Genomic DNA, 24818 nt, shown 5'->3' with positions numbered 1-24818 from the left:
ACTTGGAGAAACACAGCATTACACTAAGCAAAGAGCAAAGAGGGAAGGACAGGATGCTGACATACAATTACAAATGAAGACAAAAATGTTTGGTAAGTAAGACTAAGTTGCTGGTGATTCTGGCTGTGTGACTACCCCACCCATGCTTTTCTCACAAGCTGAGAGGGATCATAGCTCAACAGTAGAAAGCATGCCTTGTATGCACATGATTCCGGGTTCAATACCTGATATCTCTAGCTAAGACGCTCCCAGGTAGCAGATACTAGAAAAACTCTGGAGAGTCAGTTACGGACCAGTGGTCTGACTCATCCTAAGCCAAGGTGGGCAGACTCCACGTTTGCAGGATCTGTTTTCTTTTGAAACCCTGAGGTTCACCAACCCAGACAGGGGCAAAATAGTGGCTCTGGCAGGGGAACTCTGAATCAAGGAAGAGGGCAGCTCTGAGTGCAGGAATTGCATTCCCTCGCCATCCCACATCCGTTATTTCAATAGGCTAAGTGGGGGGGGGGGGGGAGTCATTTTGTTGTTGCTGGTTTACATTGCAAATATGTTAATTAACACCGTTTTCCCAATGGAATACATTCAAAGCAGGTTACAATGGCAGAACACTCCAATAAATTGGTAGTAAAACAAAAAACACACACACAGAATCTGTAAATAATTCCACAGTCCAGTGGCTAGAGAGAACTGAAAGCACTAAGTTTCACAGGGAGCCTCCCCACAGTGTGCAAGTGCCCCCCCCCCCAGTCATTCTGGGCAGTGGGAGCAAAATGGAGACATACAGAATGGCTCTGAAGGGGAGGGGGAGAGGCCACTTGCACGCTACAAGGAGGTTCCCTGCAAAACTTAGTGCTTTGCACCCCCTCTAGCTATGCCACTGCCATAGTCTGTTCTCAATAAGACCCAAGGTCTTCTTAGAAAGTCAAATTTTGGTTGCATGCCAGAAAATCTGGCTGGGGAAAACCTTCATGCCAGAGGATGATGTGAAAACATAGCTGGGGGAAGTGTGCCACAGACGAGGTGTCAGAGTCCGGAAGGCGCCATTTTGTTTGTTGAAGTCTAGGCAGAAGCAAAGGAGGTGCTACCAAGAGTTTGCTATGTGCTCCCACAGTTCCAAGTTGCTACACCACCAAGAAACTTCACCTAACTTATAGCCAAGGCATAGGGAAGGTTGCTGGGCCTAAGTTCCCACCAATACATTTTTACAGAGAAAACTAGCATCTTAATTTTCAAAGCCTTTCATGTACGAAAATCCCTGCAGGATCCTTAAACACATACAGCCTCATTACTGCAGAAAACACATTATAAAGGACCTGACTAGCAATGTCACCCACCAGGAGAATGCCAATGCAGGCTTTGTATAAGCCCCTCGCTCCCTAAACTAGCACTCGCTGATGCCGAACACCACTTAAAATCAGTCCACTTTTCAAAGCTTTCTTCATTCAGATTGGCAAAATGATAGCAAAGCACGCATATGATTAATTTTTTAATTAACTTTTAATTTTCAGCCCTCACAATCATGAAGGCTGAGCCTAGTTACAGACATTTTGAAATACAAAAGCATACAAATAGTTGTGGCCTAGATCTAGATCACAGAGAGAGAGAGAGAGAGAGAGAGAGAGAGAGGAGGAGGAGGAGGAGGAGGAGGAGGAGAGGCTAAATGGCCCTACTAATAAATGAGCCAATCCCAATTTCCTGCAGCACACCTAGGAACCATTCGCGGCACACCAGTGTGCCACAGCACAGTGGTTGAAAATGGCTGGGCTAAGCATTTGGGACTTTTTCAAACAATGTGTCTTCTAAAGCAGGGGTCTCCAAACTCCAAATTTAGCCAGGGGCTAAATCTGTGGGTTAAGTCCTACCTGGGGCTTTAAAAAAAAATGTAAAAAAAAAAGCCTGCCTGGGACTGAACTTTGAGGAGTTTTGCAGCCTCAACTGGTCCCCCTTTTGGCAACTGGCAACCAACCTTTATATTTTGCAGCCATGGAGCACCTCCCCACCTTTAAAAAAAAAAAATTCTTCCTCATAGGGATTTGAACCCCTAGACTCTGGCTTCAAAGACCAGCACTTTAGCAATTGAGCCATAAAAGCTCTTAGGCTCAAAGTGTTTGGAACTAATACTTGAGGCACTGATGGCCACCAACTGGACTCAAGACCTTATATATTATTTCTGAACACTTTAACTATAGGCTTTCCTATAGCCCAATAGAGAGAGTTTCCTATAGCCCAATGGAGCACCTCCCCACCTAAAAAAATGGGGTGTTTCACTCCAGCTGTGGCTGGAGTGCTTTTGCTATCAGGGAGCTCAAGCGGGATGGACGTGTGTGTGTGTGTGTGTGTGTGTGTGTGTGTGGTTATTGACTACGTCTTGTTGTATCTTATTACTTATTTCTCCGATAAAAAAGGGTTTAAATAAATAAATAAATAAATAAATAAATAAATAAATAAATAAATGATTAACAAGTTGTGAGTTCCTGCACCTTTTTTACAAAAAAAGCACTGGCCACCACTACTGCATCACAGACCTGAAAAAGCAAGCAGTGGAGGGAGCCCTCATCCCACAGCTCATGCGAGAGGTCAAACCGTCGCCCTCACTCTGAGAGCAGTTGTGTCAGGCCAGTGTGGGCTCCAACAAATCTCCAGAGGGCCAGAGGCTCATTGGAGACTGGGGGTTCTCTGAGGGCCGCATTAAGAGGCCTCAAGGGCTGCAAGTGGCCCCAGGGCCGGGGTTTGGGCACCCCTGCTTAAGAATAACACCCATGGAAAGCAGTGGGTCTACTTCTGAGTAAAAAGGGTTGCAACTATATGCAGCTCATCTCTCTGCTGTGACCTGAATTGCACACTCTCAGTTATGTGTTATGGATTATATGTTGTATGTAGAGCTTCTGGCTTAATACACGAAACACCTTAAAAAACTAGCTTTTGGTGGGGCTTTCGCAGCCAACTAGCTACCTCCCTTCCTGCCTTGCTGGCCCTGCAATTATAATTATATATATAAAAATATATAATAAAATTATAATAATATTATTATTATAATAATAATAATACAGGTATTTATATACCGCCTTTCTTGGTCTTTATTTAAGACTTTATTCAAGGCAGTTTACATAGGCAGGCTTTATTTAAATCCCTTATTAAATAGGGATTTTTACAATTGAAAGAAGGTTCTATCTTTCAAGAACCACAACAGTCCAGATGTTTCACTCTGATCTGGCCGCACATTCTGGCCTCCATCCTCCCACGCTCAGAGCAGATGGAATAGCTTGGCTTCAGCTTGTCAGCTGCTTCAAGGTCACACGGTGCTGGTGGCCTCGAACTGGCGACCTTGTGGATGTTATCTTCAGGCAAATGGAGGCTCTACCCTCTAGACTAGACCTCCTGCCCCATTATGCCATTCTTTTTCAAGTACCCCTAAAGGTCCTGTTGAGTGTCCCTGGGAGTACATGAATACCAGGTTGGGAACCACTGTTTTACTGGTATGTTGTTTACAGTGCACTTACTCTGATAGTGTTTACAAAAAGGTGGTGAAGTCCAGAATTTAAAAAGAATAAAAATGTATCTTATGATCTTTTTACTATATTTTTAATAAATTAGAGACTGTATAGTTCTTGGGCAACAATTACTGGCAGGTTATTTTTCAGGATCTGGCCTGGGGTAAAATCAGACAAAACTATAGTCAGACACCCCCCTAAGTTTAAAAAAACCAAACACACTCACACACACACACACACACACACACACACACACACACAACTTATTCATGGGTCATAGAAAATTCCATTATTTTTGGCTCAAAATCTGCCCTCGACTTATCTGTGGGATCGGCTTATGGGGCGAATGTCTGCGGTATGTAATGTATTAGTTTTAGTGATATATGATAATGTTATATGATTTCCTGCACCCTTTGTTGTTGTTTTTTTTGCGTGTAGTGATGTTTTTTGTGTTATGTGTGTCTGTTTATAGTTGTTTTTAAAAAATAAATATGAAAAATATGATAATGATATATGATTTCCTGCACACTTTGTTGTTGTTTTTTGTGTGTAGTGATGTTTTTTGTGTTATGTGTGTTTGTTTATAGTTGTTTTAGAAAAATAAAAAAAATTATAAATAAATAAATAAAATGGAGGGATAAAATCTGGCATGCGTCACTACTGCCGGATTCGTCCTGGTTCCTACCACTTCCTCCATGGCCCGACCCTGCTGCTAACTTACAGGTGCTGGGCACTCCAGGCAGGCTGTTGCCACACAGTCAACACTCCTTGCGTTTCCACCAGTGGCTCTATTGCACACTAAATGGCATTGTATTTTGCAATGCCATCAGTTAGGCTGCCAGAATGCCAGCTCTGGCAGCACAGACTAGTCATAGGATTGGGTCATAGGCTGCTTTAAGGTTAAGCAACAGATTCTCCTCTGGGTACCTTCAGCTTAGTTTGCTGGAAAAAAAGACTTAATAAACTTGCAACTCCTCTGCAAAACTAACTGTGCAATCCTATACATAATTAGTCTGAATTAAGTCCAACTGTGTTCAAGGGGTTTTACTCCCCAGTAAGTATGCTTAGGATTGTAGCTTATGTAAGATTTGCCTATATGCCAGTGGTTCTCAAACTTTTTTCACTCACAGCTCCCTTGACTTACTGGCCCTTTGGCCGCAGCTCCTCATTACGGCTACAATCCTATACATTGTATAGGGCGGCCGATTTTTTTGTGAGGATTCTGCGGCTCCCTGGTTGATTTCCATGGGTCCCGGGGGAGCCACAGTTTAGGAATCGCTGCTATAAGCCATGAGATCTTTACTACCTAGCAATTCAGGTTTAGCAAAGTCATCTTACAACACGCTGAGATCTTTCAAAAGCTTCCACGACTGTCTTCCAAAGACTTTCACTTTGATCTAATTTGTGTAGATCACAAATTCAGACTTGACATCACCTGGTAGGAACACAGATCTAGGCTTACGTTGCTTTCCAACAACCTGAACCGCCAACAACGTGTATGACACTTCACGAAAGCAAGGAAAAGGAAAAAAAACACAAGCAAAGCAGGGGGTTAGACTTCAGGGGGAGGGCGAGGCATCTTTTAAAATTAGTTGCCTCTCAGTGGGAGGGGCAAAGGCAGTAGTGTAGCCAGAGAGGGTGGTGGAATGGTAAATACAGCAGGTGCCACAACGTGCCCTGTGAGTGGTTTCTCCCATACACTGTCAGAGCCATTCAGGGCAGTGACAGTAACACCTGCCGTACTTACCATGCCCCCCCTTTGGCTATGCTACTGGGCAAAGGTGGAAGGACAGCTTCTGCCAGCACATCTTCTTCCAGGATAAGGGCTCTAGAATGTCTTCCTTGGACTTACTCATACATTATATTGGAACTGCAAACTCGGACAACATTAGGAGAGAGGATTTCTGAGCTGTGGGCAGCAATAACTTAATAACCTTCTTGCCAGTCTTTGCTTGACAATTCTTGGCCATTGGATCCAAGAGACTGAGATCATGGGAACTCAAAGACTGAGGCTGAGGAAAGCACAGACAGCATCTGTGCACCATCATCAAACACAAACTTCCAAGTCAAAGAATTGGGGTTCCCTTACCTGGTTTTGATTGTGAGATGCAACACCCTTGCCTCTGAAAGAGGAACCACTGACCTCTATCTGCTCATTGCAGTCCGCTGTCCACTGGAAAGTAAGCAAGAGAGAGGCACTGAATGGAATGAAAAAAGTGAGTGGAGGGACAAAGTCAAGTTACACAGGGCAGGAACGTAACTTGAGAAGCGGTATGCCTTTGGATACTGGACCTGGCCTGTGAGTCACCAGCTGCCCACCCCACTCTGAAAACAAGGCACATTTGTTCTAAACCAGTGATTTTTTTCAACCACTGTGCCACAAATTCATGGTCCAAACATGTGGCATTTTTTTCCACATTTTTCTACCACCCTTCCTCCAAAGAGCTCAAGGTAGTATATATAGTTCCTCCCCTCCTTTTGCCCTCACAACAACCCTGTGAGGTGGGTGAGGCTGAGAGAGAGTAACTGGCACAAGGTCACCCAGGAAGCTTCATGGTTGAGCAGGGATTTGAACCTGGATCTTCCAGGTCTAAGTCCAGCTCCCAAACCACTACACCAGTGTTCTTCAACCTTGGTTTTGTGACCCTAATGGGGTCGTGAAGCCTCAGTTGTGGGCTTGCGGAAACGTACAGGAATGAAATATGTTGAAGACCACAGGACTACAGCACCACCAGGAAAAAGGGGAGGCAAACTCCTTTGGGTACATGGAGATTAAGTCCCAAACTTGCTCAGGTTCTTAGCTGCTTTCACTAGTGCCAGGCTTCATGGTAACTTTTTCTGCTCTTTTTAATAAGAATATTTGGTTACAGTGAACAAAACTGGAAGGGCACCACAGAGGAGGGGTAGTGGGCAGCGATGGGGGCAGTGAGAGGGTAGGAGGGGGGATTGGATTAACAGTGGGTGCCAAGTCTCTTGATGGATTGATGGATGGATGGATGGATGGATGGATGGATGGATGGATGGATGGATTGGGGTAGTGGCACAAAAAAGGTTGAAGACCACTGTACTACAGCATCCATGGGAGTTTGGGGTGGGCCATTTATGGCCATTGGGGGTTGTGAGCCCTTCCACTGGCAGTGCGGTGTGCCATGTCAATTGTCAAAAAACCGATGTATACCCTGAAAATTTGAGTGCCTTGTCAGTGTGGCATGAGATGGAAAATCTCTGTTCTGACATCCCTGGACAGTCCTCTTTCCCAGCAGGCACTGTGTACCAACCTGAGAGATGTTGGACTGTGTTTTCTCACTCTCTTCATCCCCTTCTGGTTTGTCAGTCAGCAGGCCTTGAACTTGGTACTCCAAGACATAGCTGTCAATGAAGCGCTCCAGCTCCTCGATTTCCTGCGAACGGCTGCTCCCAGCCTCGGAAGAGGCAGATGCCACAGAGGAATTTTCCATCACTTGGGGTAAGGGAGTGAGAACGGAAGGGGCCTGCAGGCACAAATAAATGAAGATGCAATTTAATGTGGAAGTCAGCGTTTTATAAAGTCTGGGAAATTGTACACATGCTCCTCAAATGTGCGATTTTAATTGAACCCCTCAGCCCCAAATCTCAGTAGGTGCAGCTGCTCAAATATGACCAGCCCAATTATCGTTATATAAAGGTGCACGTCAAATTCTTTGCACCTGGACGAGTAACCCAGGGGACTATGACCAAGCATCAGACAGCAAAATATCTCTAAACTTACATTTAGTAGCTGTCATGGAATTCTGAAATGTAAACAACAAAACCTACTGCTAGTCCTCTTGATGAGGAAGAAAGACGTTGCTATGGCTAGGTAGGCAGTTTCTTTTTGCTGAATCAGGGATGGATAAGTAAGTGGCTGCCACAAGCCCTAGTGTAGGACTTCCACTATGGTGCTTTGCCTGGTCACTCAGTAGGCAGAGTAAGGCCATGAAAAACAAGAAATGGCAGTGACATAGCTAGAAGGGGTACAAAGCACTAAATTTTACAGGGAGCCTCACCACAGTGTGCAAGCGGTCTCTCTTGGTCCAGAATGGCAAGCGGTCCGGAATGGCTCCAGAGGGACTGCTTGCACGCTGTGGTGAGGCTCCCTGCAAAATCCAGTGCTTTGTACCCCCCTCTAGCTACACCACTGGGAAATGGTAGTCTCCAAATCCCACCTTGAGAGATAGTAAGCTGACTTCCTCATGAGAAGCTCACATTTTGGGAGGGCACAGAGCTTAGTGGCAGAGAACATGCTTTTCAAACACAAGATCTCAGGTTTAATCCTGACATTCTAGAAATCAAGTAAGTTGGGGTGCAGGGAGTTGACAATATTAATAACTTCTGGTCCAAATAGCATGAAAGGCTTTTTGCCAAAGGAAGTTTATCGTTTTCTACTTCTTACACATTTTGCTCATTTTAAAGTATTTTCTTCCTTTGAATGCGACGTAAACCCTGATTTCCTTTTAATAAATACATTTATTGGTTTAATCTGCAGTTCTGTACCTTGCGTCATTCTTTTTGCTTAGGCACATGACCACATTGGACCACATTACCAGGTCTGATCCCCACATAATAATGGGGCTCTTTTAATAAGAGGATTTTAAGAAGGCAATCTAGCTGCCAGGTTTGGTAGCTTTATTGGGGAATCAGATAAATAGACTGGGAGTGGTGCATGAGCTTCAAAAGCCCTCTGCATGTCCGTAGCCCAGTCAGACACAATAGGGAGAGGGCAGACTGAACCAGGAGGGCTTTGGGTGTGATCCAGCAGGACTCATCTTAGGTTCTTACCATTAGGAGCCTTAGCTCCTTCTATATGCACAATGTTTCCATTGGCCCTGAATAGCAAACAATCCACAAGTTTCATTTCTCCATAACTGCTTGATGACAATCTTTACCTGGCATTTTCACACAAGTCAGAAATCCAACATTTTGATGACGTGTGAACCAAATCATCTGAGTTAGTAGCAAAATCTAAATGAGAAACTTAAATAAACCCCAAAGGACGTCTTTTGTTCAGAACAGGGGTGCCCAAACCCTGGCTCTGGGGCCACTTGCAGCCCTTGAGAACTCCCAATGCAGCCCTCAGGGAGCTCCCAGTTTCCAATGAGCCTCTGGCCCTGCGGAGATTTGTTGGAGTCTGCACTGGCCCAACGCAACTGCTCTCAGCACGAGGGCAACTGTTTGATCTCTTGCGTGAACTGTGGGATGAGGGCTTCCTCCACTGTTTGCTGTTTCATGTCTGTGATGCAACAGTGGCAGCGAAGGAAAGGGTGGCCTTGCTTTGTGCCAGGACTTTTAAAGGCCTGGAGCTATTGCAAGACCTTCATTCATTCATTTCAGTTCATCTTTAATATATTCATTTATGTAAATTTGTGTAAATTTATTTAAATTTTAAATGTAAATTAATTCTTTTTTTCCCCCAGCGCCCAACTCAGTGTCAAAGAGATGATGTGTCCCTCCTGCCAAAAACTTTGCACACCCCTGGTTCAGAACATGAGTTTTGTCTCACAGCATGATTCAAGTCAAGGATTGAACACTGAGGCTCCCATCTGAACATAAGATGCTATCTTACTCCAAATCCAACCCTCTGTTCCTCAAGCCACTCTGTCTGATAGCAGCAATCCAGTGTTTCAGACAGGGGCAGTGGTGCAGCTACAACGTGGTTGTGTGGTAAGTACTTACTGCACCACCCCCTTGTAGCTATGTCACAAGACAGGGGTCTCTCCCAGCCCTACCTAGAACTGAATATGGAAAGGGGGAACTCCACCACTAAGAGCCCTTCACACTCTTGAATTAGGCTTTGACTAGGGGAGAGGAGAATTCACAGTAGCAGCCAGGAAGAAAAATCTGAAAATGAGACAAGTCACACTTGTGACATAATGGAGGGATGTAGGACCCTTTATTCTTGCATTAGGAATGTTCAGTGGCAAACATGAATACACAGCCAAAAAGTAAGCTGTTCACTAGTAATTTCTGTACACTCAGAGTCCAGCAGAAGGTGGCTGAACCAGAGAACCAGTTACCAAGTCTTCAGAGGAAGAGAACTAACAAAGGCCTAGCATCACCTGGAGCAAAAAGGGTAGGAGTTACATTGGACGTTCAGCTGGAAATGTTGAGAGACTCTCCAGGCCAGCTTGCAACATTTCAGGCAGATCCCGAAAGAAAGAAAGAAAGAAAGAAAGAAAGAAAGAAAGAAAGAAAGAAAGAAAGAAAGAAAGAAAGAAAGAAAGAAAGAAAGAAAGAAAGAAAGAAAGAAAGAAAGAAGCTCAGACAAAGGTTTTGCTTAACCTCAAAATGAAAGCACAGCCTATTGTAACCCTCTGCACAACATTACAATAGAGAGAAGCCAAAAAAGACTGCCGCTCACTCCAGCTCCTATTGCGGCACTGACAGATGGACAATACCAAGTTGGGCGTGACATATGGGAACATGAATAACACAGCATGGGGGGTGATGGAAGGGTAAATAATTAACTGATTCTAGAGTATGACTGCACAGGATGAACTGCTGACTCCACAACAGTGGCTGGAAATGGCAAGTGTTTCTGGGCATCCAATTCAGTTTTTGTTCACAGGCCTGCTGGAAATCTGAGAGAACACAACATACCTGTCAATTACACACTCAATATGGCCAAAAGCCCATCTAATCCTGCAATCTGTGTCCAAGAGTGGCCAGCCTACAAGCAACATAATACACATCCCTTGTCAGTCCTTTGGCAACTGTTCAGTTTCTTTATTATGGTCACAGACCAGCATAAAATCAATACAGCCAATATATATAGAAACTGGTATATTGCCCCAACAAGAGAGGTTTCATTTAGCTATGATGGCAAACAGCTGTTGATTTGTTAGTTTAATGGGAAAATACGGAGGTGTTCATGAGCTGACAGAAGCAGAGCATCCAATTTTTTTTTTAGCAGTGAGAAAATGATATGTACTTCCTATGCCATGGAATTAGATAATTTTTTGTTGGGAAGAGATTTAACATTTAAATGGGAAGAGATCTGAGGGAGAGAATATAGCTGGATGACTGGGTACAGACTATTAAGAAGGTGGTAGCTGTCTTACCCAGAAATTGTTGTAAAATGATATTGCATTGGTAAGATTCCATCTAGATTGAGATAGATATATAGCCAGAAAACAAATGCTGGTAGTGACAGGACTTGAGGGCTAATATGAGGCACATTTTTTGGGATGCTATGAAGGTGCAACCTCTTTGGACACAAATCAGAAACGAAATACAGGACATTTCAGACTGTGAGATTCCATTTACCTCAAAATATTTTTGCTAGAGTATATGCAGTATATAGAGCAGTGTTTCTCAAACTGCTCTATATACTATTCTATACTACTAATACTAGTATACTAATTATACTAGTATACTAATTATACTACTATAATTATAGTATAGTATACTATACTAATACTAGTATACTAATACTACTCTATTACTGTTGTTTTAAGCAGCCTCCATGCACTCTGGAGAGATTGGACTCTTTTTACCCTCCCTTTTAACCTCCTTCTAACCAGCCTCCTCATTTGAGGGAAGTCCGCCCGTCGGAAGTCAAGGGTTTTTGTTTGAGATTTGCCTGGTATTCTTCCCCCAACGTGCACGTCAAAACGGATCGCAGCATGATCACTGTTCCCCAATGGCTCAGTAACATTTACATCTCTAACCAGGTCCTGCGTACCACACAATATTAAATCCAGAGTCACCTGCCCTCTGGTGGGCTCCGTGACTAGCTGCTCTAAGGCACAGTCATTTAGCACGTCAAGAAATCCGGTCTCCTTATCGTGACCAGAACACAAATTGACCCAGTCTATATGAGTATAGTTGAAGTCCCCCATGATTACAACCCTGTCCCTCCTTGTCACCTCCCTGATCTGTTTCCTCATTTCAAGGTCCCCATCCGATTTCTGGTCTGGAGGACGATAGCACGCCCCTAGTATTACATCGCTGCACAAGCCTGGTAATTTAACCCACAGAGATTCTACAGTGGAGTCGGACCCACCTTCAATCTCTACTTTGCTGGATTCTATCCCTTCCTTAACATAAACAGCCACCCCACCTCCAACACATCCCTGCCTGTCCCTCCTGTAGAGTTTATAGCCCGGGATTGCAGTATCCCACTGATTCTCCGCATTCCACCAGGTTTCCGTTATGCCCACTATGTCAATGTTTTCCCTTGTCACCAGACATTCCAGTTCTCCCACCTTTGCTCGGAGACTTCGGGCATTCGCATAAAAGCATTTGTACACGGAATGCCCCAGGATGGGCTGCTTATTCGCTCCTTTGTCCCCACATCCTCTCATTGTGCCAAACCGTCTATCACATCCCATCACGCCACCTTTCCCAATTTCATCTCCTGCTCTGCTAAAAACACAGACTTGAGCAGGTGGTAAAGTGAAACCATTTTTTGTTGGTTTTTAGTTTCAAAAAGCTAGTGGGTCCTGACAGAATGTCATTTTTAAAAGCAGGTCCCAGTGGGAACCACTGACGTACAGGACTGTAGTGTGAGTTAACTTGCCTAACGAGGGCCAAAAGGAATAACTTATATGACAAATGTAATGAAAAATGGAGTTTACTTGTTACAAAAATATAAAGGCACAGGACAATGTTTATCCGTATATTATTTTCAGAATTCTATCTGTATGTATTAATATTTACAATAAAAATGGAAAAAAGATGTTCCCCTATAATGAGGTCCTTTCCTTAGGAAACTCCTTGGCTTGTAATAAGTTGTGATTTCCTGAAAACACAGGTTTAAAAATGGCTTTGCTGACATATCCTTAAAATATAGTGTTACCAGCAGGTGTCATTTTATTTTAAAAAATGTCTCACTTGTAATTAACTCCTTTAGTTCTGCGTTGTGCACTCCTGGGAGTTGCCATTGCTTCCCAGAATGGGTCCGATGGTGAGTGGGAGGGGCCGCTTACACGGCATGTTGCAGCGCCTGCAATACTTACTGCACCACCCCCATATAGCTATGCCACTGGGTGCGTGACCCCTTCTCTTCCTTCTCCTACACACTATTCCAGTGTTATTCAAACTGTGAGGCGTGGGTGGCACCAGGAACTGAAAGGGGAGGCGCAGGATGTCGAGCCTGTCTTCTACGCATCGTCTGCGCTTTTTTTTAAAGCAGAAGAAAAGGGAGTTGCTCAGCTGCGAGAGTGGCTGCTGCCACCCCGCCCTCTTCCGAGCATGCTCAGCTTGCAGTCTTTGTCCAAGCTTGCATGCTCAGCTTGCAGTCCAAGCTCACTGATCCTTGTCTGGTTGGTTCCTAGTTCCCAGCCTGGGATCGCTTCTCATCAAAGTGAAATCTCTCTTTTCAACCCCCTCCCTCTTCCACTCCCCCCTTTTGATCTCCAAACCTTCCCGCTTTCCTCCCCCTCCCCAAATGAAATGCTTCCTATTTTACCAGTCACCAGGGGTCTTAAAGTTGTTTCCATGCAGTTGGCAAAGGGGGAGGGGAAAGACAAGCACACACTTTACTTGGCCAGAAGCAGAAAAAGGGTACTGTTTTTAACGTGATTTATTAATCTTGTTGTTTGACTAAAGGGGAGAGGCTGTATTTTTAAAGTGATGAAACCTGCTATTTGAAGGGAATACTTATCAGCCATTGATGAAGTGATTGCCAGCCCAATTCTATCCACACTTTCCTGGGAGTAAGCCCCATTGGTTCTAATGGGACTTCTGAGTAGACATGCATAGGCTTGAGCTGTGCATCTCCTAGTATAGGAGACAAATCAGCTTCCTAACCAAACCCTTATCAGCTCTGATATATTTTCATGGTCTATTTTTGTTATCCCCACCAGCTGCTGGAAAAATTTAATTTCATTAAATTAATAAAGGGTTCAATCCTATCCAAGGAGAATGGGAGAAATGACTAGTTGGATTGGGGTCCACAGGGGTGTGTGTGTGTGTGTGTAAGTAATGTTAGTCAGACTGGTTGTTCACAAAGTTCATTTGATAAAACAATTCTATTGGTATGCTTACAAAGTTTAAAAAATGAGTCCTCCTGCACCAGACAAAATCTACCTACTCCAGCATCCTATCTCCAACAGTGATCAGCAGCTGATCATTTATAAAGCATGTATATTGCTGCGAATTAATAATATATTTTTAAGATCTGCATTTAATTAATGATATAATATAATTAATATTAATATAGTCAATATATATTTACTATTATATTATAATAAATATAATGTTACAATATTATATTTAATATATTTAATATAGTTAATATTTCTGGTCACTTCCTGTTTAATGATGTCACTTCCAGCCCTCAGGAACATGATGGGGAGTCATGGCCAACAGCCACAGGGGTCAAGGGAGCCATTGGCTGGAAAAGTTTGAGTACCACTGCACTATCCTATGGCTGATGTTGTTAGTGTTTATTTCCCTCCTCTGCTCCATCCTCAACTCATCCACTGCTGCCCAGTTCCCCCACACTCCTGCAGAGATATGGGTTTCTCCACCACAGGTCACTCATTTTCAAGGCCCAATTCCTGGATGTGAAGGAGTTAAATAACCTACTCCACCACTGCTTTCTTACATCAAAGATACACAGGGCACAATCCTACTCTGCACTGGAACAGGCAAGCCAAGAGGCTTGCGCTGTAACTAGTGCAGGACAGGGGCCAGAATCAGCCCAGCCAGAGGCAAGGGGAAACTTTTCCCCTTATCCCTGGGCTTGGCACCCTGGCCCCAATGGGAGTCCTTGGATTCGCGCCACCTCCAGAGGTGGCGCAAGTCCAAGGAGAGCAGAGCAGCTTCAAGCTGCTCCGAAATCCCCAGGAACAGTGGTTGGGATCTGGCATAACTTCCAGATCCCCATCCCGCTCCCCACCTGCCCGCCCACCCGACCCCAGGGCTACCCACTGCTCACCCTCCCCCCACGCAGGAACGCCTCTCTCCTGTCTCCTCCCTGCCCACTCCAGAGCCTTGTGCTGGCCCAGCTGGGCCGATGCAAGGATCGCTGCGCAAGCTACCACAGAGGCTGGATTCAGCCGTGTGTTGGCGCACCTCTGTGCGTGGCACAGCTTGCTCATGAAGAGGTGCAAACATGCTTTATGGCACATGCGCTGGCCCAAGTGCAGTTTAGGACTGCGCTGATAACCGATCACAAAAGTGCCCTTAGGAATGTCACCTTATCTCAGTTTTTGACAAGCCATTGTTACGGTCTTCTCCCTTATGTGTTGACCCTACTTGGATGGTGCCATCACAGGCAGTTCAGGAGGTTCCAGCTCCCCCCAGACTGCTAAATGGCCTACAGGTCTGACAGTGCTACCCTTCTCAGGGAATGGAGCACCTCTGAAGGCAAGAGATAGGACAGTGGCAGATGTCAATGACATGTGTCACCTCTTTCAGATTAGGGGCTCCACCGAGATGCAGTGCACACACCCCAAATCTCTGAGCCAGGATTGGGAGTCATTTCCCCATAACCTTTCCTTCCATACTTAAAACAGTATCAAGTTCTTCCATCAATATTCTGGACTACAAGATCCCTCTGCCTGTGTTGTTATCCGCGCAATGCTGTTTGTATCTTTAGACTGTAAGCTCTTCAACAAAGGGAGCCTGATGGGATTTGCCGTTTGCAAACCTTTGCTTGCTGTGAAGTGTCAGATACACTTAAGAAAGAAATCAGACGAGACATAAACAGGTGTATGTGTATATGCTTAGTGCCCAAAATATCCCCAAGCTCTACATTAGAAAGTTGAACTTTGCTAATTTAATAATTGTACACATTTTACACTGTAATTTGCTCTGCCTTAAGATTCAAGTCTTGAAAGCATCTGGATGTTTTAAAAATACATTTAAAACTTTAATAAAAACAATTGGGAGGGTAGAGGACAGGAACCTAAAGGAGTGGACGGAAGGGCTGGAAGACTAGACAGGAACTCAACAGTTTGTAAGGACAATGCAAAGTACTAAGCCTACTCAAAATCTTGTTGAGTTACCAGAGAGGGACAGGACATTCCACTCTCTTCTCCTCAAGGAGGACTAGAAACTGGAGAAATGTCAAATTACACTCTGTCATACTGCATTTAATTTTCTGCTCATATACATTTGCCTTCACAAATTGAAGGTTCCTTTAAAAAAATAAACAAATCCTTAAATTTATGTTGAATTTAAACTTAGTGGAACCCTTTCCTCAATCAATGGTCATGCTAAAAAGCTTCATGGAGTTGCTGGATTTTATTTAAAAGATTTTTACTCCCTACTTGCAGCTTACATGCAACCAGTGGCATATCTAGAGGGGGTGCAAAGCACTAAGTTATGCAGGGAGCCTCACCTTAGCTTGCAAGGGGCCCCTCCCCCTCCCTTTCGGAGACTTTGCTCCCACCGCCTGGAATGGCTCCGAAAGGGAGGTGCCCCTTTCATGCTGTAGTGAGGCTTCCTGCAAAACTGAATGCTTTGCATCCCCTCTAGCTATGCCACTGCATGCAATCCTTCAAAGCAATGCAACACTAAAATGGATTAATCAATTAAAATCGACAAAAACATTAAGTAAAACCAGTACATAAATGAAAAGCTGGCAGCAAAACTAAACAAAATGATCAGAGACAAAAAAAAAAGAAAAAGAAAAAAGAGATTGGGGAAAAAGGGAGGTTTCAGGGCCAATCAATACCTGTAAAAAGGATGCAAAGAGATGGGGGGGGAAGCAGCAGTGAGACAGCCTACTTAATCTTGCAGAGTAGGCAGTTCTGCAGGATGGGTAACCACCAAGTAGGCTCTCTCATATACAACAATCCATTGTACTTCAGCAGGCAGTTGCACCCACAGGAGGGGCTCCCTGAAGGATCTAACACAGTGATTTCCAACCTCTGTCATCTCACGGCACACTGACAAGGTGTAAAAATTGCCAAGGCACACCATCATTGACAAGGCACTCCATGCTGCTGGTAGGAGGTTTTCACATCTCCCAATTGCCCTATTAATAAATAACCCACCCCCCAAAGTCCCACGGCACACCTGTGGATCATCCACAGCACACCAGTGTGCAACAGCACAGTGGTTGAAAATTGCTGGTCTAGAGCAGTGATTTTCAACCTTTGTCATCTCACGGCACACTGACAAGGTACTAAAATTGTCAAGGCACACCATCGGTTTTTTGACAATTGACAAGGCATGCCTTGCTGTTTGTGAGGGGCTCATATCCCCCAATAAATGACCCTCCCCCAAACTCCCACAGCACACCTGTAGACCATTCACAGCACACCAATGTGCCATGGCACACTGGTTGAAAATCCCTGATAGGAAGATCCATGTGGAAGGGGTGGTTCTTGACATATTTTGGTCCCAAATCATGTAAAACTTCATAGCCAGCACCTTAAATCACACCCAGAAACAAGCTGGTAGTCAGTGCAGCTGTATCAATACATCCAGGTACCTGCCAGGCACAAGCAACAGCACTCTGCACTAGTTGAAGTTGGGGGAAAACAACACCCAGGCCATGGCTGACAACTGCACATCTAGGAGCAAGGCTGAGTTCAGCAGTGCTCCCAAGCTGTGCACTTGATCCTTCAGGTGGAGTGCAAACCCTTCAGTAACAGGTTGACACCCCAATGCCCCAGCAGGTTTCCTAACTAGGAGAACTTCTGTCTCCTGTCTTTCAACTTATTTGCCCCTGCCCAGACTTTATCTGACTTCAAGCACCACTTCAGCACCTCCACAGTCTCATCTGTTAGGGACAACCAAGAAACACATAACTGGGTGTTTTCTGCATATACACCATACATCACCCTCCTCTCAGGACTTCCCCTAGTGATGTCATGTAGTTATTAAATGGTGAGGGATGAGCGAGACACAGGATGGTGAAGCAGTTCAGGGTTTGGACTCAGACCTGGAAGATCCAGGTTCAAAATCGCACTCAGTCATGAAGCTTCCTGGGTGACCTTGGGCCAGTCACTATCTCTCAGCCTCACCTACCTCCCAAGGTTGTTTTGAGGACAAAAGGAGGGATGGACCTATGTCCACCACCCTGATCTCCTTGGTGGAAGGGTGGTATAAAAATGTGAAAAACAAATAAACCATATGGGACACCATAAACCAGAGGCCATGAGGTCAAGCAAAATCTCCCATCAGTTCTTCCTGAGACTTGCCCTTTAGGAAAGACCAGGGTCACCACAAAACAGCACCTCCTAAGCCCATCCTGGCCAGGCAGCCCATGGTCGAAGATATCAAAAACCACTGAGACCCTGCAGAACTAGCAGAAAGAAGTCCCCTTGTCCAACAGTGTACATCATCCACTAGAGTGGCCAAAATTGTTTCAGTCCTGATTGTACCAAGTTAACAAGAAATCAGCAAAACAGCTAACAAGTTACCGATTACTAAACATAAGAGAACAATGACCAAAAAAAAAAAAAGAATACTTTTTTTGAAAAAAGGCTTTGATAATCAAAGGAGAAAAGGCCATAACTCACATGCTTTACATGCACAAAGTTCCAGGCTCAATTTGCAGCAACCTCAGTTAAATGGCTCTGAAGTACCAGAGCTGTTTTAAAAAAATCCTTCTGAACCTATGGAAAACTGCTGCACATCAGAGCAGACAAATACAGGGCCAGAGAGGGCAATGGCCTGGCTCGGCAGAAAACAGCTTCATGTGTTCACATACAATGCCAGGAAGAGAGACATGACTGCAAGACCAATCACTGGAAATCACTGGAAAACCCCTTAACAAAGTACAACCTTTTGCCAAGTACAAAAGATGGCCTATCACAGGATACAAGATGAATCCTTGTGAGACAATCTGGAGCAATCTGAAGCAAACTGTGCAATCTGGAGCAAACCGTGCAATGAAAAACTTCAGCATGGATGCCCTATGAGGACAGTGCGTGGCAAGGTACGTGTGTGAGTTTCCCTGCTATTCCACTAGGTGGTGCACTAAGCAGAATCACCAGATGAATGGGATTCTCTCCCATAGGGCTCTCTGCCAAACTAGTCAGGACCAAGGTGGGAAAGATGCCCAAAGGTAAGCACCACTTGCCCACCACACTGAAACGCCATAGGTGTCTCCAGCAAGCAGGAAAGCTTTTCAACATGCAGGAGAAGGAGGCTGAAAAGCCAGAGGGATAAAAGTGAGAAACCAAAGGGCAAGAGAGGACAAGGAAGGTTGAGATCATGAGCTAATCCCATTAGGAGAAAATGGGGGCAGAGGTGGGAATTGGTGAGGCTTCAAAAGCAAAGTGTAAAATAGTCTGAGAAAGTGGAAAGAAACTGTGTTTTTGGGGGGGGGGAGAAATGGGTTTTCAGGGAAGCTCGTCTGGCACTTTGGCCATGGACAAAGTGTTGATTTTGTTTTTTTTAATTTAAGAAAATATTTTCAGGCTCTCTAGCATTTTAATAAGCAGTTTCAATTGTGTGTGTGTGTTGTACTGGATTTTATTGACTTGTCACCAACCAAAGCAGATTACAAAGTGTTCTAAAAAGACCCTTCCAAACGGTGTGAGTGGGCAACCAAACAGCAAATGTGGTCAATGTCACACAGTTAGTGTGAAGCGATGCACACACTAGGGCCAAATAAATCCCAAATTCACATATATGCTGAAGGAGTCTGAGCTGTGAAGGCAAATCAGGAAAGCAATCTTGGGCTTGTGGTGGAAACAGCATCCCAGCGGAAACCTCATTCCAATGTGGGGCAGCTATAAAGAAGGTTAATTCAGTACTGGGGATCATTAGGAAACAGATTGAGAATAAGACTTTTAGTTATTATAATATCTCTATATACACCTATGGTGCAACCACATTTGTGTCTGGTTGCCACTCTTCAAGGAGAGTTGTAGAGCTGGAAACAGAGGAAGAGGTTAACCAATGATCAGAGGGCTGGAGGACCTTCCTTACCAGGAAAGGTTACAGTGTTTGGGACTCTTTAGGAAAAAGGAGAATGTGGAGGGGAGGGGCGACACAATTCAGTTGTGGAATTCATGATCACAAGACGCAGCGATGGCCATGACCTTGGATCACCTTAAAAAGAGATCACATTCATAGATGACAGGTCTCTCAATGGCTATTAGTCATGATGGCTATGAACTGCCTCTGAAGACCAGTGGAAGAGAAGGCTGCCTTTGTCTCCTGCTTGTGGCCAACCTAGAAGTGCTGTGGGAAACTGGATGCTGGACTACGTAGACCTTTGGCCTGATCCTGCAGGGTTTTTCTTATATCACACTCAGCTGCTCCTGTAATTCTCAATATTCCTTTTTTTCTATTTGTTTTTCTTGCTATTTTGGGATCACAGAGCATGAAGTTACCTGCTCTATTACCTGCATAATGCCCCAGGTTCAATCCCTGACATCTCTAAATAAGACTGGAAGAGAAGGACAAATGGTCTGACTCCATATAAAGCAGCTTCACCCCTGCTAACTGGGCAAGAGGCACTTTGTGAAGTGGGTGCTCCTCTTATTTAGCAGGGGGAGAGTAACTGGTCATCCTCACCCCAGCAGTGTCTTTTCTAGTGACTGTCTGCTGGTGTTCTTTTGCATCTTTTTAGACTGTGAGCCTTTTCGGGACAGGGAGCCATTAATTTTTTTTATTTATCTGTAACCTGCTTTGTGAACTTTTTGTTGAAAAGCAGTATATAAACACTGTTAATATTAATAATATTAATAACAACAACAACAGCAACAATAATAATATACATTGTCCATATGGAAGCTATCCCAAGGAAAGAATTCCTCAAGAGGGCACTGACACCAAGATAACCCTCTAACCAGCTGCCACCAGCCTTGCCTCAGATGTCAGAGGAACCTAGAGGAGGACCTCCAAAGATTACAGGGCTTACAAAAAAAATTTTTTTTTATTTGCCAAGAAGGTTTGAACAAATTTTGGAGTTGCTGAATCCAAAAACGTCATTGGTTTTGCCCAATTGACTCTAGTTTTAGGGGTATGGCATAGCCACCTTATATGCCGATCAAGCAGCTTCCTTATGAGGACGCCATGGCATCATGAGGAAGATGTCTGAATCAGCCTATAGGCTGGCCATATCGTATCCCCAAAACTAGAGCCAATTGAGAAAAACCAATGACGTTTTTGGATTCAGCACCCCAAATATACCCAAGCATAGGTCTAACGACTACAACAGCAAAGGGTTTTGTAAAATTTTGTTATTTCTATGTAGTCATGCATAGGAGTACAAATTCAAGGTTGATATGGGAACAGGTGTTCCCAGACTACCACCATGAGATCAGCCATCACATCACTCTGAATGCAATTGGCAAGCATAGCAGATATGTTCGGAAGGAAGAGCTAGCAGTAGGATGTCATGGCTACTGTGTAAAAGGATTATGAGAAGAAACTTACCTATAAAAAAAATGGGGGGGGGGGGCCTGAAAAAAATGCTGCCAAATCAGTTTCAACAGTTGTGGAAAGCTAAAGATGTAGTTTATGCCAAAAATGCAGTTTATTATAAAATGTTGTACCGTACAGTATTTTCATGAAATACAAACTGAACAAAATGTGACTGAACTAAAGTTCTACAATTGCCCTGTGCTGAACTTGACTTGACGGTAGATGGTCAGGGGGGCGTCCCCTACGCTCTAGTATTTCTAGAAGTTCTTTATACAAATGTGAACTGAACGTACTTTTGAGAGTTGGAACCAATGTTCTGTCAAATGGCTCTTTTAAAAGTTGCATTATAAAAATTATCCATAAATCAAAAGCAATTGTAGCCTATAATAAAACTCCATTTGACAGTCATGAGCATAAATCTGATTGTGCTTTCACAAAAGAAAAGAAAGCACAGGTAATCTTGCATTTGCCACCCTTCTTAAGAAACAGAAATGACTAATAAAGAGATTTTAGTACCAATTTAAACACATGATCACAGTTTTTCAAAAGCAAACCTAATTTGGCTAAATCTTATCACTTTTTAAAAAAGGAAAGTATGTTGTGAGTGAGTGAGAATTTAAGACTTTGTCTTCAAAGTCTTTAAGAAATTGTTTAAAACAAATCTTAATAGAAGTGACAGAAATCTGGTATGTCACACACCCCTAAACATCTGAGGAAGGATTCCCTTTGGGAGAAGTCTAGCTGTCTACCCATGAAGTTCTCAGAACTGCTGCTCATTCCATCTGTTCACATCAGTAAGGCTGAGGAACAGGGGATGGGAATGAAAAAAGAATTGCCACTGATGGAAGTGAAATGAGAAAGGACACAAAAATCTAACGACAAGGCACTTAAGAGAAATTCACCAGCTTGTGTAAGTGCAAACTATAATTAAATCAAAGAGTTTCATCATATGTTACATGAGGTTCCTTCTTCATCTCCTCCCAGTTGACTGTAAGCTCTTTGGGGCTGGGCCCTCTCATTTTTCAAAGCATCATGCTCTGAAAAGATGATACTAAGTAAATAAAGCAAATAATAGTCATCTAAACTCTCATCAATATTTTTCGTACTGAGGCACAAAACAGACATGGAGACTAATAGCAGCTTTGGCATAAGGGATTCTGATAAGTATTGGGGTGGGGAGGGCTAAATGCCCCTCCTCAAGTGCAACAGCTCTTCCCAAAAGTTAAGCCCTCACCCCTCACTGCGGCTTTTAAATTTAACTTAATACAGTTTTGGCCTAAAGTTATACCCTCTGCCTCTGCCAATGTCTCTGTTTTGCTAGTAACGGAATGGATCATTCTTGACAGTGTCATCCAGCTGACAGAGCAATTAAAAGTGGAGGGGAAAAGGAAAATCAGGAGTCTCTGTTCAAACCAAGATAACAAATCTGCTCAGTATTTCCAACAGCCACAACTGCACCACAACAGATGTGCTTCCAGTGAATGCACGGAAAGATGTGGAGCAGTGATTTACAACTGATGTGCCATGGCACACTGGTGTGTCACGAAAGGCCCACAGGTGTGCTGCAGGATGGCTGGAGCACAGTGATTGAAAATCGCTGAAAAAGTGTTCTGGGTTCTACAGCTCTGTTTCCAGGCCCTAGGGCAGTGATTTTCAACCTTTTTCATCTCAAGGCACACTGACAAGGCACTAAAATGGTCAAGGCACACCACCAAGTTTTTGACAATTGACAAGGCACACCATGCTGCCAGTGGGGGCTCACATCGCCCATTGGCCCTATTAATAAATGACCTTCCCCCAAATTCCTGTGGCACACCTGTGGACCACTTGCGGCATACCAGTGTGCCACAGCACAGTGGCTGAAAATAGCTGCTCTAGGGCAACAGACTGTAGTAACAATTGTCTGTTCCTCTGCAATTCGATACTGCAGATAGTTGCCCTACAGATAGAGTTGCAGAACCTGGAAGAATCTTCCAGAAGTCAGAAGTGACATCACAAAAAGCAAAAACAATAGAGAAGACCACAAAGGTCAGTGTGTCATGAGAAGAAAAATACTGAAAATCATTGGGGTCCCAGTCCTGCCAGTGATCTATCACTGATGTCCGAGGTGATTTCAGGGACTCACCCTCTCCTGAGGAGATTTTGGATCTTCAGTAGCCTTGTCCTTATATGCTTGCACTGACACAGGAGTGCTCTCAAATGCTACGAATCAAAATACGTGTTGTGCCGGATCAAATGTAAAAAAGTGTGCTTCTAACCAGAAGGAGAATTTTTACATGCAAAAAGAAGCTGTGCGGTGGGGGGCTCAGTTGGGACTCAGCTGTGTAAAGAGGGGGAGGCTGTTTCCCTGCCAAATATTCCTGAAGTGACCATTTGTCCCCAAATGTAACAGTCCCTTTGGGGGCATTTGAAAGAGCTCCTGCAAGTAGCCTGGACAAGCAGAATTCCCTTTTTCAGTAACCCTCAACTGTCCACATTTGCATCTGGTCACCCTAAGGGAGGTGATCCTCTCCAGACCCTGCAGTAAGCAACACGGTCTGTTGCATGCAAGAGTGCTTTGCCTTTAAGGGAAAAATATCAGCCATAAACTCTGGCGGCATCAGGCCTGGAACTGATTCCAAATGAAAGCTGGAACCAGGAGAGCCACCAAGGCTAGGAATGGCCAGCCTGCCTCAATGCTCATTTTCTTGGCTGCTTGCCAGTGCTGCCTTCCTATGTGACACCTTGACCTTCACCCAAAGGCCTGAGGCTCTTCTAGCCTCTACCTCAGAGCCATACATCCCAGAGGTGTGTGCGAAGATCTTCACCAGTGCCTAAACAAATGGAGGCATTGGTGCTGCTGTTTTGGCACTAGTAAAAGATTAAAGGCGCTGCAATGCATTGTTGGAGCCATTCCAAACAGCAACAGGGCAGCAATGGCCCCCTGTACCTATGTGATACTGCTGGGCTATGCTACAGGGGGAGGAGTTGGCTCCTTGCACTGGGAATGGATTCTCAGATCTGATGCTCTTCTATCATACAGATCAGAACTTCCAAACATATGCTCTGCCTTCTAGCAACAGAGATGTGGCATATTCAGAGGTCACAATAAAGATGCTTTTTATAGATTGTGTAATTAGGCACACATGGGATCTCTCCAGTACGCTTTGGCCAAAACACTAAAAAGGAGAGCAAGCATCAGAAACTAAAAAAAAACTCTCCTCTGGCCAGGAGATGCAGGGGTGGCTTGCACCACCTGTGTGACTTGGGATCACAAGCAAGGGATGCAGGGGAGAGCGAAAGCCCAGGTCATGTGACCCGAGGGAAGACCTTTAAGCAGGTCAAGCTAATCCCCCTTTTAAAGAATGCTTACCGCGCTGCTCGCCACTGGGGGGATGTTTTGTTCTTGCAGGCAGAGCCACTGCTGATATTCAGTGCACATTCCAGAGCCAGCAGCCAAGCAAAACAGCAGTGCTGTCTGAGCGCATGTCTCATGATACGCATACCAGAGTCACAAAAATAGGCAGTGACAGCAATGCAAAATATCCCCGTTGCATCCTGAAAGGTTTTGCTTGCATTTCTTGCAGCACTTATGCTTTGCACTGCCTGCGCCTGCCCAGGTTTCTGTATCAGGAGTAAAACCTGCATTTCGACACCATTGCTTTGTTGGCATCTTTTCTTTGCAATCTCTCACCCAAGTGTTTCAAGCCAGAAAAGGCGGATAGTGGGGGAGAGGGCAGTCAGTAGAAGCAACTTGGCAGTCTATCCCTAGCTGGCATGGGGGTCTGTTTGGGCAATGAGCTTTGCCACTCAGTAAACATGTTTTTCATTCAGCAGTACAATTGCTTGGGGTTTTAATGCTGCACCAGTGCTGGGTAGGACAGACACACTGGACAGGACCTGGATCCCATTACTCATGGCTAGAACAGCTCTCTATACAGGTGGGACCTCAGTATCCACAGGGATTCTGGTCCGAAACATCCTACAGATTCTGAAATCCGTGGATACCGGGGTCCAGGTTTAAAGCGTTTAAAAAAAACTGCACCAAAA

General features: G+C 44.4%; 1 protein-coding gene across 5 annotated transcripts in view; it reads right to left on the bottom strand.

The window, feature by feature from the left end:
• Window positions 1-24818, bottom strand: part of CTIF (cap binding complex dependent translation initiation factor) — a 194602-nt gene that overhangs the window by 127069 nt on the left and 42715 nt on the right. For 4 of the 5 annotated variants that reach the window (XM_066616762.1, XM_066616763.1, XM_066616765.1 and 1 more), the window contains exons 1-3: window positions 24142-24212; window positions 6770-6982; window positions 5581-5664 (exon numbers count right to left, since the gene is read on the bottom strand). In XM_066616762.1, the coding sequence (XP_066472859.1) occupies window positions 5581-5664; window positions 6770-6982; window positions 24142-24210 (366 nt within the window). In that variant the 5' untranslated portion in view covers window positions 24211-24212. Of the gene's footprint in view, window positions 1-5580; window positions 5665-6769; window positions 6983-24141; window positions 24213-24818 lie in introns of those variants that run through there. The other variant, XM_066616764.1, reaches the window with a different exon arrangement.

Source organism: Tiliqua scincoides, chromosome 2 (assembly GCF_035046505.1).
Source record: "Tiliqua scincoides isolate rTilSci1 chromosome 2, rTilSci1.hap2, whole genome shotgun sequence".
NCBI classification, from domain to species: domain Eukaryota; kingdom Metazoa; phylum Chordata; class Lepidosauria; order Squamata; family Scincidae; genus Tiliqua; species Tiliqua scincoides.
Note: the sequence above shows the minus strand (reverse complement) of the source record. Positions and strands in the feature narration are given on the sequence as shown.